This window comes from Ornithodoros turicata, unplaced genomic scaffold (genome assembly GCF_037126465.1).
Source record: "Ornithodoros turicata isolate Travis unplaced genomic scaffold, ASM3712646v1 Chromosome32, whole genome shotgun sequence".
NCBI lineage: Eukaryota > Metazoa > Arthropoda > Arachnida > Ixodida > Argasidae > Ornithodoros > Ornithodoros turicata.
Window position 1 is genome coordinate 607373 of NW_026999357.1, and position 12469 is coordinate 619841.

Sequence of the window (12469 nt, forward strand, 5' to 3'; positions counted from 1 at the left end):
TAAATGTTGGCTAGCACATTATGTGCTTCCTCAAAGCATGCTGGAAAACTTGCACCTGCCACAGAGCTGAACAAAGCACTTTTCATCCCTCAGCATCATCATGCATTCTGTTGTCACTACAGAAATTCTCCTTCGTGAGGGGATATACATAACATAATGCTTACAAATAGTAAGAAAAGATACCAACCATAACCTTACTGAAACTAGATTCGTTCTTTGAATGATTGAGCATGTCGCACACTAGAAGCATTCTATTTGCAAAGCTCGGTGGGTGCAAATGTGCTTATGTTTAAGAGGTTAAGTATCTGGAGTGTGGCTGGAGTTTATTCATGGGTGCCTTCTGATATGTCGACGGATCTCTGTTGCCAGTAGATCTCAGTGGAATCAGTTGCTGCAATCAAGTGGAATTTGAGTTCAGCAGTGCTTGTTTGACAGTCTCACAAATGAGACATATATGAATAGGTGAATGCATATAAATCAACGAATCAATAAATGAGAACAGGTGAATCAGCCGGCATACGTCTGGTGCAGGGATGAGCAGTCTTCAAGTACACTGCATTTAAACTACAACAAAACATAATTCATTTAAAATGCTGTTTAATCTATAAATACCTGACTTTATTTCTGTATTTAAATAAGATATTTGAGAAATTGTATTTATAACTATGTTTAAATAGAGTTCATTTTTCTAAATACTATGTAAAAGCTGGTAAATACAATAAAGACAGCAGTCAGGTGTACGTGGCAAGACTGTTAGGAACTGTAATTATTATAAGGTCACACTGGACACAATGTAGAACACAAAACATTTGCCAGGCGTAGTTGGTTCAGTCATACTTAAACGCTTGGAAACAAAATATGCTTGAGGCATTGTTTCAAGTGATTACTGCGCAAATGTCTACAGAGCAAGAGTGCGGGAGATACTGTAAACGTTACTGTTTATTCGCAATGTATTAATTTTCGCGAAAAATTGTACTCGCGAACAAAGCTTGACGTTTATCCCACGAAAGGAAACAGCCCTGAAATCGCTAAATTAAGTACTCGCGAATAATCCATTCGCGAAAATTAATACATCGCGAATAAAAATACGTTTACAGTACCATACGGGTACCTGGAACCTCTATATGGTGCCCTAGTTTTGACAACTAATTTCTCAGCTCTGTCAAATAGTCTCACGAATCATGACAAAAAATGTTGGTTTAGCAAAAGCTCATGCTGGTCACTTTAGGACTTTTTCATTATTGCTAAAATTTTGAAGTATGTGTGTAAGAGTAAAATGATTATTTGTGTGGTTTTGGTCCAGTATAGTAATTCATTCATTAATTCATTCATATTAATTCATTAATTTTAAAATGTATCTGAGTACTTGAATACTGTGTTTGTATTGATACGCTTAAGTTACAAAGTATTTACGGCAACTATTTAAGTATGCCAAAAAGTATTCCTTATTTTTTACAGTAAAAATATGTGAATGATAAATATTAACATTGCTGTACAGTTACACATGAACGCTACAGTGAAGAAGTTGGAGGAGCGTTGCAGCACAGAAATCATGGTATGTAACATTCGTCCATTAACCACTAAAGATTCACACTAACATTAAACATTAAACACTAACATTGAATGTAATTGTGCATTGTAATGTAATTGAGCTTTGTGCATTTGGATAGAATAGTGTTCACGCGTAGTTTGAAAAGATGTCCACCTTTTCTGTGGGTTTCTAGGTTGTAACGGGGTGCACTTTTCTTCAAGAAAGAAAAAGAAAATGTGTACTTTGGCTAAGACATGGGGCAAGTGTTTCTCAATGCAGTCTAAGCCTTCTCGTTGACACATCGACCCTATAATTAGGGAAGGTTTGTTTTCTCATCCCTAGCTTATTAGCAGCATTCAGGGGAAAACGGGTAGGCAGATCATGCTTTTGAAAAGGTTCAACAGCTGCTGGTCGCATAGACCACTTTGCCGGTTTTAAAACTGCCGTTGACATTAGCTGTGACACCCTGTATATAAGCATTTCTCTGCTTTGTGTTTAGCACACCCTTTTACTATTTTATATTCCGAAAGAGATGACAGAAGGTTGTGAAATGAGAATTAGTAGAAACTTGCACCTCAACTGTGTTTCACAAGTTTTTCCACAGTGTTTATGTACTCTCGTTTGTAGTACGTGGTGTGTACAAGGCTATTTGTGTTCAGGAAATAAATATGTTGCACTGATATTGGAAAGCAGTAGTTTGAGCGCTCTTTGCCATTCTGAGCCGCAGCGGTTGGTGGGCAGTGGGAGGAGGGGATACGCGTTCTCTGGGCTGCATGCATGCTTCCCTGCAATATCTCAAAACACTCATGCAGTATCATTCCAGCTTGATCACTCAGGTGAAACGTGAGGAACTTGCAGAGACGTTACTCGTGTGGCCAAGATGTGCGTTTTTTTGGGATTGGCGTTCGTGACAATCCCCAAAAAACGCACATCTTAACAAAACGGTAACAACGATAACAAACGGTAACAAAATGCATCGCCCCCATGCATGCTTCGGGGTTCATTGCTGGTATTTGCAGGTTCATTGCAACTCTGGTTAGCTTGGGTCCCACTGTGCTCTTCGTGATTGTTGCTGTGGTGGGCAGTTCGCTCATTTGTTGTGTGTCTAGGCCTTATTCTTGTTATCTATTCATGGGATCTATTAGCTTCATTACCATATTTGGTTATTTGTTTCACAAAAGTGTGCAATCCTCTGACTCGATTAAACATCTTTCTCCACGCTTGTCCAGCTGCCGATCCTACTGTAATGGCATGGCAATGCGTATGCATTTACGTATGCATATACGTATACGTATATCGGGAAAATAAAGTGTGGGGTTTTCGAGAAATCGATCCGTGAAGTCGGTGAATTTCTCGAGGGTGATCCCGGTTTGCTCCCTCATACCGCCTTAGCTTTATGATTCACAATCTTTAACAGCATACTGTTAGAAAGAGCATGTAATTGTGCTGTCCTTGTCGTCAGTGTGAATCTTACTGAATAATGTTGACTCATACAATCTAACCCTTGTCTCTTTCCAAATAATGGCATGTATATCTACGCTTCTTTTTGTGAACGTAAAAAAAAAAGTGAGAGATAATGTGCGGCAACCCTGCCTCAATGCTGCTCGAGGTATTTGCAACATGACGTTGCATTGGGCATAACCGTGTGAGAGAGAGCTAGGCATAAGAGTAATCTCTTTTATTTCTCGTAACTGCTGCATTGCTTACTCTTTTCTACATTTACTTCTCAGGTTGCATCAGGTCAAGTCGGCTCCTCAAGAACGACACCGACAGTGAGATAGAAGCCCATATAAGATCTTGGCTGCGACACGCCAAGGAACAGCTTCTGCAGACAAGTAGGCTTGGCGACAGCTGTGATATACAAGGTGATTTCTTTTTTTTTTTTAGATTTTTTTTAGTATTACACTTTCTTAATGATTACACCGAGGGAAGGTAAAACGGGAAGGAACACTTTATTACAATTACCATGACCAAGGCTTTCGTGCAGAGCCTGCACTTCATCAGGTTAAAGAGTAACCGTACAACAGGACGTATATATACCAGTAGAAAGGGAGGGAGAAAGGGAAATAGCAAAGCAAAAACACAATCGAAGACACTTATCTAGCTGAGGGAGTTGAAAAAGCAATAAGTAAAATAAGTAAAAGCGAAGCAGACCGGACAAGACCAAAAACTACAGCCCAGGGTCATGTGTCACAGGCACACAACAGGGGGAAAGTTCACAGCGCGGACAGCCCCAAAAGGCAAGGCGACCCTTCCGATGCTCCCTGTAACCGGGAGTTTCGGGGAGGACTAAAGGTCGCTCCGCAGTCCCCAGCCGGCCGCGCTGCCAACCCCCCCGGTCTGCAAACACATCCACCCCCAACATCCACACTTCCTGGATAACGGAAGGACGACCCACTTGAAGCTTAATGAAAAGTTGAACAACTGTAACGGGTCAGCGTATATGTTTAACCCATGTGGTTTTTGGTCTTGTCCAGTCTGCTTCGCTTTTTACTTATTTTACTTATTGTTTTTTTCAATTCCCTCAGCTAGATAAGCGTCCCAGATTGTGTTTTTGCTTTTCTATTTCCCTTTCTCCCTCCCTTTCTACTGGTATATATTTATACGTCCTGTTGTACGGCTACTCTTTAACCTGATGAAGTGTAGGCTCTTCACGAAAGCCTTGTTCATCTTAATTGTAATACAAAGTTTTCCCACCCGTTTTACCTTCCCTCAGTGTAATCACAGTTAATTTGACTTGGGCGTTGCTTTTTACTTTGTATTGTATTGTTACTTTCTTAGTGTCAGAGAATCATGCACATGGTTTTTGCAGATGGATGGTACGGCCTGATAGAGAACTTTTCCATGAAATTTGCATGAGTGTAGTTTGCATAATTTGTTTGTAATTTGCACTGTTTAATTATTACTTTTCTCAAAAAACCAAAATGGCAGAAATGTAGGCAATCCTTTTTTGCACCCACTTCATATTTTGGGTTGTATGGCCCGAATGGATATTTTGGGAACCTTAAACAGAGCATGCACCTCAAATATGCATTCCCGGATGTACTCAGAAATGAAACGGAAAATCCACTTGCAGCAGCTGTAAAAGAGTGCAGGAAGTATGGATGGGAACTTAGGAACTTATAGTACCCAACAATTGCCCTTGCCTTTGAGCAAATGTCTTGAAACCCAGGTGTGCTGTTCTTCGCATCATGCACACAAAATTGTAACATGTGCGCAAAGTGTGCTACGCTCGTCCACCTCGTACAGGTGACAGCGGCAACGGAATTGCGCGCTTTGTCCGTGACAACGTAGCCAGGAAGAGACGCGGGAATGTGCCATTCTTCGATGACGGTTTCGAGTAAAGTTCTTTGCCGAGTGCTCAGCCTTCATGTGTCGGCACGCTATCACGAAATTCCGTAGCGTGATGTCTTCTCGTAGTACATGAAGCGTTAGGGAAACTGTCTCCTGCTCTTGAGGTCCAGCCATCTATCCAGCCAGTGGCATAGCTGCATGGAGATTCTTCAAAGATAGAACGCAGTTCGCACTCAACGCTCTGTTTAGCTTTCTCAAACATTTCAGGCACAATGGATCGTACGTGCCAGCACAACATATTCGGGAACAACGCAGTTCAAAAGACTCCTGAACGCCTGCTCTTCAACAATACTCTAGGAGTGCATGCCATTGATATCCACTGGATGTCCACTGGATATCACCGTGTTGTCTGGATACTTGGGAGCAGCAACATACTGTCATCACAGCGGTCTTACGGGCTTTGTAGTACTCCTCGTGGTTCAAAAATAACGCTACGGGGCATAAAACTCATTAAAGATAGCGTGCACAGCTTCGGAACTATCACTTAATGCGCCCAATCTAAGAGACTGCTGCAACCACGCGGTAACAAATTTGTATTCTCAGGTATTGTAACTTTCTGCATGAAAGTGCGTAATAGCAAGTTCAAGGCGCCCACGAAAGTCATGCCCTGCATCTCCAAAGGAAAAAATAAACATACGTGCCATAAGTGCAAAATAAGTACACAATGCAACATTTGGGCAATAAATTACCAAGCAAAGACTACGCAAAGCAAAACGCGCTCGTAAACATACCAGGAGCGCCTTTGTGTGGAAAAATCGCTCCACGGAAAGGTAGCCCTGCGTCTCAATAAAACGTATTGTGACGAAGACGATGTGTCTTGGGAAAAAATAAACGGAAAAAGGGGAGGTTAAGGGGACTCTACACATCCTTCCTGGAAACGAACACCAAGTGTGAGCGTCTTGCTTGAGGGTCCGTCGTTACACGGTAGCGCTCGCAACGTTACAGGTACCTTACCAGCAGTGCAAAGTACGGGCATAATTCAGATCTCTCCCAGTTTAAGAAATAATTAAGAACGTGCAAAATTTTCGCGTACCACTAGTGGTTTTGCGATACTAGGCGGACAAAATATGCGCTTGAACCCAGCCACTTTATATCATGTGAAAGACCATGTAAAGCTATCGGATGACGCTAATCCAATGGTGGCAGCCATCATCTGCAGGAGTCTCATCCATGTCACATGCATGTGCACATTTTACGTTTCATACTGCCTGGGGGACTGGCGGGAACCTGAAACAAAAGCTACTATGTTCCCAGTGGATAAAGATCTTTACGAAACTCTTCGTTTCTTCTCACTGCTTTGTCGGTATGTTTGTCCAACTGGGGCTTCTCGTCAAGGGCGCACAATCCGATGCATGCGGGCTGTGTCGTTTTCGTCATACCATCGTTGTATGTAATGACAAGTTGGATGACTCGTTGACGAACTGGCCTGCTCCTGTATAGGTACGAAGCCCAGAAGAGCACGCTGATGGAAATATCAGCCACTCTAGTCCTGAATCACCCATCATCCAAAACATTCTTTTACGGGTTCCTTGAATTCTCTACCTGATGTCACTGTCGCATTATATCTAGGGTTGCCAATCGGGATATCCCTGGATCCCGGACAATTTTTTACGTCCCGACATTTCTTCCGGAAAATCCCGGGATTTTCGTGACAGCGAATATGACTGAAAAGTAAAACACCTGCAGGCCATCAGGCAGAGACTCACCACTTAGTAAGGAAATAGCACTTTTTATGACAGGCGGAGGCAGAGGACTGCTGACTACGTGATAGGTACAGATATATCTGAGTGTCATTTCTTCTAGCGCAGAAGCTGAACGGACCTTCAGTTTGGCAGCCAGTATTTTCACAAAAGTTCACTCCGAAGTGAATGACACTACCCTCGATGCTCTGTGCTTTCTCAGGCCGTGTGTACCATTGCACAATGCACAATGCACATTGTACAATGTGACAAGCACTCAGCCTCGGTGTTCAGTGTTTCGTTTTTTTTTTTTCATTCGTCTTTTTTGTTTCTGTTACGCAGTGGAATGTTACACAGTTTAAAGAAATCATTAAGTAATATTTCCTGTGACTTCAAGTGTTGCGGAACTCGCCTTCTTTTCACGCGCAACAGTGAATTTCGCATCAATAGAAAAGGAGTGGCACTGTCATCGCAGAAAATAAAAATAAAATGTGAGAATTTCGTCGGCACTACTTTACCAATGTGGTTACACTGCGAATTTTCGAGTGCTTTCCTTCAGGAAAAGGTAGAATTGGCAAAGCGCAGGTTAGATAATTCTGACCCGCGTAGGACTACACTCGGAAGCACAACTCTAATTATATCTTATCGCCTCATCTAACACCTGTAGTTGGTGAGTGGAGTGGGGATAATGTCGAAAGAAGATTGCAATGATGTGATAGGAACCCCTAGACGATACCAGACCATCAAACTTTGCCCAACAGCAGGGTGCTTCGACACCCCATCTTGTTGGCACTGTAGGGTTGATTTTCTCCAAAGCGCGCGTGTACACGTCTCCCTTTCCCACCTGGATAACCAACGACAGCTTTGGATGCATGTGGTACATAAAAGACTTTGGAACCGTCCGATGCTTGCGATTTTGGATAAATCGATACTTCACAACAGTATCGTGGAACTACTCGTATAAGTCTTCCGTCGGCAATACTGTTGTGAGGCAACTCACCTGGTCGGGATTTGCGGTCATGATTCAAGAACGTGGAGTTGTCACGAGCGTCTGTAAAATACAAGTAACCTTATCATTTGATCCGATGTGGCACAATCCGGAGGTGCATTTGACACCCGGATCAACGAACACAAAACCAAACCACACAGCACGATTATAAAATGATATTTTTCTCGTTTTCATCAGAAAGAAAACACTTTTCCGAGTCTAGAACCAAACTTTTACCTTCGTCATGCGAGGAGTTTTCTCGGGAGCGAATTTAAACGGAGCCGCGAAGGGAGTACAGCTGGCGCCACGCCCTGTCGAGCTGCCGCGCGAAGACACCGTGCGCCGTGAGTAAAGGCGGGGTCCCATAGCCTCGATTTGAGCAGCAGCAGCAGATAGTGATGGGCAAGTCAGTTCATTTTTGTGAACTAATTCATTTAGTTCAGTTCACTCCACTGAACTGCCTAAAAGAATAGTTCATTCGTTCACCTGTTCGCAATTAAACACAATCAAGTAATATAGTCCCAAACTTTAAAGTGTCTCGACCAAGAGAGATACAACAAAATGATCCTGCAATTCAGTTTTCCAAAGGTTCGAGAACATCAACATAGCGAACGTAATCTTTTAGGTCGCTTTTTTATTTTGCTTTAATTTTCTACGTATATTTTTAACGAGAAAAGTAATGCACAGATCAATATGCAAAGTGCCGTCGTCGTTCAATGTTACAATCGTGTATTTCTGATCACTTACGCCTGCTTGCTGCGAATTTGAGAACACAGAAGTGTGATAGAGTAACCGCAGTTTCAACTCATTTCATTCAAATGCATGAGAGAGCTAGAAGAAAAGTACAACGTAGCGTTGTGGAGGAAAAATTGGGAAGCTTGCAGTGTATTGCCGCAAAAATAGCGTGCCCGCTCCAGGGTGTGCCAGTCACACAAGCAGTCAGCCAGAAGTCAGAACATAACGGCGCCACTAGCAGTCCACAATTGCGAGAAGGAGCTCAGAGCGATCTCAGCGCAATCAGTTCTAAATGATTTACTCTTGTTCAGCGTTCGCCGTTCATATAGTTCACTTGCCCAGAGTACTTCAATCCATACGGCGTTCAAAGCCGCTCTGCTGGCTCTCCCTCCCCCGTGGACGAGTAACAGTTCTGACAGGCGCTGCGAGTACTTCCAAACGACCCGCGGCATCGTTTAGTTCTTTAGTTCATCCAGTTCTCTTCCTTCACACCTTCACACAGTCCACTCGAAGCTCTCCCTCCCCGCGCTTTTTCTTAAGCGCATGCGCTGTGGACTAGCACCTTCTCTGACGGCCAACGGCAGACCCTGCGAGTGCTTCAAAACGTCCCGCGGCATCGTTTAGTTCTTCAGTTCATCCAGTTCTCTTCCTTCACACAGTCCACTCGAAGCTCTCCCTCGCCGCGCTTTTTCTTAAGCGCATGCGCTGTGGACTAGCACCTTCTCTGACGGCCAACGGCAGACCCTGCGAGTGCTTCAAAACGTCCCGCGGCATCGTTTAGTTCTTTAGTTCATCCAGTTCTCTTCCTTCACACCTTCACTAAGTCCACTTGAAGCTCTGCCTCGCCGCACCGACCGCGCTCTTCCTTAAGCGCATGCGCTGTGGACGAGCAGCAGTTCTGACAGGCAACGGCAGGCTCTGCGAGTCCTTCAAAACGACTCGCGACGTCGTTTAGTTCTTTAGTTCATCCAGTTCTCTTCCTTCACACAGTCCACTTCAGCGCAGCGTCACAGCCACTCAAGGCCACAGCGTATGCGCCGTGGTCTCCCGCCCTTCTTCATGCGCGCACGTGCTTTGTTAGCTTTTCAAAACGTTCGTTAGATGGCGCAGATGTCACACTTGGAAGCGTATCAAAGCGTATGCGTTGTGGGTGTCGAGGCCCAATGAACTGAATTGAGGAACTAATGTTTTGGTTGTTGTTGAACTAGTTCGTTCAGTTCACCCGAATGACTAGTTCAGTTTGAAGGGTTCGTCCACGAACGACACATCACTAGCAGCAGAGCAACAGCAGCGGAGCAGCAGAGCTGCAGCGACACGAGGGGTCCCATAGCACTGGGCGAGAGCAGCAGAAATTCCCTGCTGCTCTCGTATCCGAATTTTTGGTTGCTGTGCTGCCCTGTTGCTCTGCAGCCTGAGCAGCCGGTCTCGAAAGCCAATCAGGAGGCTGGTTGGTATTGTTTTCGTTCGACGGTGTTTAGGGTTAGCAGGGCGGTGAGTGACGGCAGAAGGTTTGTTTCCTTTTGTTCCGTAATTTGATTCTGAAGATCTGGATACGCTTGTGATTGCCAGTAGTTTGGAGCGAGTGTTCAATCATCGGGACTGCGTGAAGTGCGCATTCAGGACATAATTCAGTTCATAAGTTCAATAAAGTGTTCGACCGGACCTACGTGATACATATGTTGTGTACCAGTTGTAGCTACATGTTCGCTTGTTTTCTGGAAAGTACTTCAAAGCCCGTGACCTGATAACGTACAAGCAAATTACTTTCACGTCCATGCCGCGTGAAAACCAAACCGAACAAATTTCTTGTGGTCGGTATTCTAAGACCTTGCTAGGTGGTTGTAAATGAAACTGACCCTTGGAAAGGGTTAGATGGAGATAGACAACGTTCAGACAACAAAAAAAGGTTCGACAGAGATAGATAATGAACCCATTCCTTGTGAAAACAGGCAGAAAGCAGCGAATACTAGCAGAAGGGGCCTTTGTTTTCGTTAGACAATTTTATTTCACTAATAGCAACGTACGCATTTGACAGTCACCGTAAGTCAAAATATCGAATACTATAGTAACGAGGCAATATTTATACGACAAAATCCCGTAGAAGAATCTCCACACAACACAGCAAGGACGGTTCTGCACAGCAGGAGGACGAACCTACGTTGAATGTCATGAAACTGACTACACATCAACGAAGAGTCAATCAGGTAATACGAGGCTCAGACCACCACCACACTCATCTCGAAGTTCACTTATGAGCTCCAAATCCACAATATATCTCTCACACAAACGCCTTTCACCTAGGATTGCGTTCCTAGGTGTGTGCACTAAAAGGCTTAGCCGCTGCGTACGCCTTCGGAATGTGCGAAATGTAAACAATGCCACAGTTGCCAACACGCTTTGTGTTTCCTAAGCCGCTGCAGCCGCTAATTCAAAACGAAGCTATGGGACGCCTCCAGCAGCAGAGCAGCGGCAGCAGAAAGCTGCTCTGCTGCCATGTTGCCGTGTTGCTGCTGCCGCACCGCTGCTGCTTTGCTGCTGCTGCTCGCATAAAGCTATGGGACCCGGCCCTAACTTGACGCGAACTACGATCGGGCGCGCGACACGTCATCGTGACGTGTCGTGGTCCCGCCAGGAGCATGCGCCGTAGGATCATGCATATGCGTTGCGGTCATCTGGTCCATGACGCCAGCTTCCGCGCGGTGGTCGCAGTCTGTCGCAGTAGCATCCTGTGGGTTTCGCCGACATACCGAGACAATGTTGGATGGTTGGTTGCCCTAATTCACGTCAATATCCGCGGAGCATCTAGTGTCATATGTTTCTCAGTGACGAGACGGACAGCTTTTGATGACGGGAAGCAATCGGATCGCCGGAATGGAAAGCATTATCTTGCCTCACATTCAGGCTGTTCACAAGTCTCTTTAATTTTGTGATTTGATTTCAGTTTACCTTATCATATGCACAATCATATCAGGTTATCCTATCATATATGATATTGACGGGGCCATTTTCTTGTTTATACCTGAATACGTTAAGATAATGAAAAAATGGCTAGGAAGCAAGCGAGCTGGTGAATATGATGCATAATGTAAAACCCCGAGACTGACATCCTGAATGACTGAATGACATCCTCAGGAAGTCATCAACTGGTCCTCCCAGAAAATCAAGAGCTGTGCGACAGAATCGCGGCTCCTCCATTCCACGAGAAATGCTCCAGGTATCATAGACAGTCATCCTTTTTGGAGGCAGAGAATTTTACGGTGGACCACCCGGTGGGATAACCGCGAAGGACGAAGACACGATGACACTGTGGAGACATCCTGAGGACCGCGTGTGTTCTTGGGGACGAGCAGGCGCCAACGCAACGCCGCTAACTTGGCAGGCTACCCACAGGGACGGGTACAGGACGTACCTGAATGACTCTTCACGGACAGTCCGAGAGTGTTATCCTCAGGACGTTGGATAACCGCGAAGGCCGAAGACACGATGACATGTTGGAGACATCCTGAGGACCGCGTGTGTTCTTGGGGACGAGCAGGCGCCAACGCAACGCCGCTAACTTGGCATTACGCGATGCCAGTGACGTAACGGGGGCCAAAAAAGAGTCTGTACAACTATTCGATCAGCAGGAGAATTAGCGCGGGAGAGGAGGAACGCAGAAGAGACACTTCAAGCGCGCGCTTCTCACAGAATGGAGCGATTTCACCCGAAAAAATTCTGGCATATTAGTTTCTCGACGGCAAGAATAGTTTCCAGCAAAAAAGAAAAAAAAAACTATGAGGGTTCGGGAAATTTCATAGTCCCTTTAAGGCCCACTGTTGTACAGACCGATACCTCATCATTTTTGATCCGTGGAAAGCTCGAGGCGTACGCAGTTTTGGACAATTCTGAATAAGTGTCACGAAAATGCGCACGCCTCCCGTTCTCAACAAATCAGGATGATAGTTGGCTAGGAATGTGCTATGCAGTGGAGTTCATTTTTAAGAGTGTAGAATGTGATCCTAGCGAACGCACCAAACGGAATTTGGAGGAACAGTGATAACAACGCGATAACGGCAAGGGAGCCTACATACATCCGACTTCAGCGCGGTGATACCTCCAGCCGATGTCCCTCAGGCGGCCGCCATGTTGGTCCCCTGCTTTGTCAGAATCGTCAAGGGTATTGCCGAGATGAAATTCACCGCA

At 44.9% G+C, this 12469-nt stretch overlaps 1 protein-coding gene across 1 annotated transcript in view; it reads left to right on the forward strand.

Annotated features, from left to right (window-relative positions):
• Positions 1-1504: 1504 nt before the first annotated feature.
• The window catches only part of LOC135373800 (uncharacterized), a 43232-nt gene continuing 32267 nt past the window's right edge, over positions 1505-12469 (forward strand). The window contains exons 1-3 of the mRNA XM_064606866.1: positions 1505-1555; positions 2344-2413; positions 3262-3366. Coding sequence (XP_064462936.1) covers positions 1505-1555; positions 2344-2413; positions 3262-3366 — 226 coding nt within the window. The remainder of the gene's footprint in view (positions 1556-2343; positions 2414-3261; positions 3367-12469) is intronic.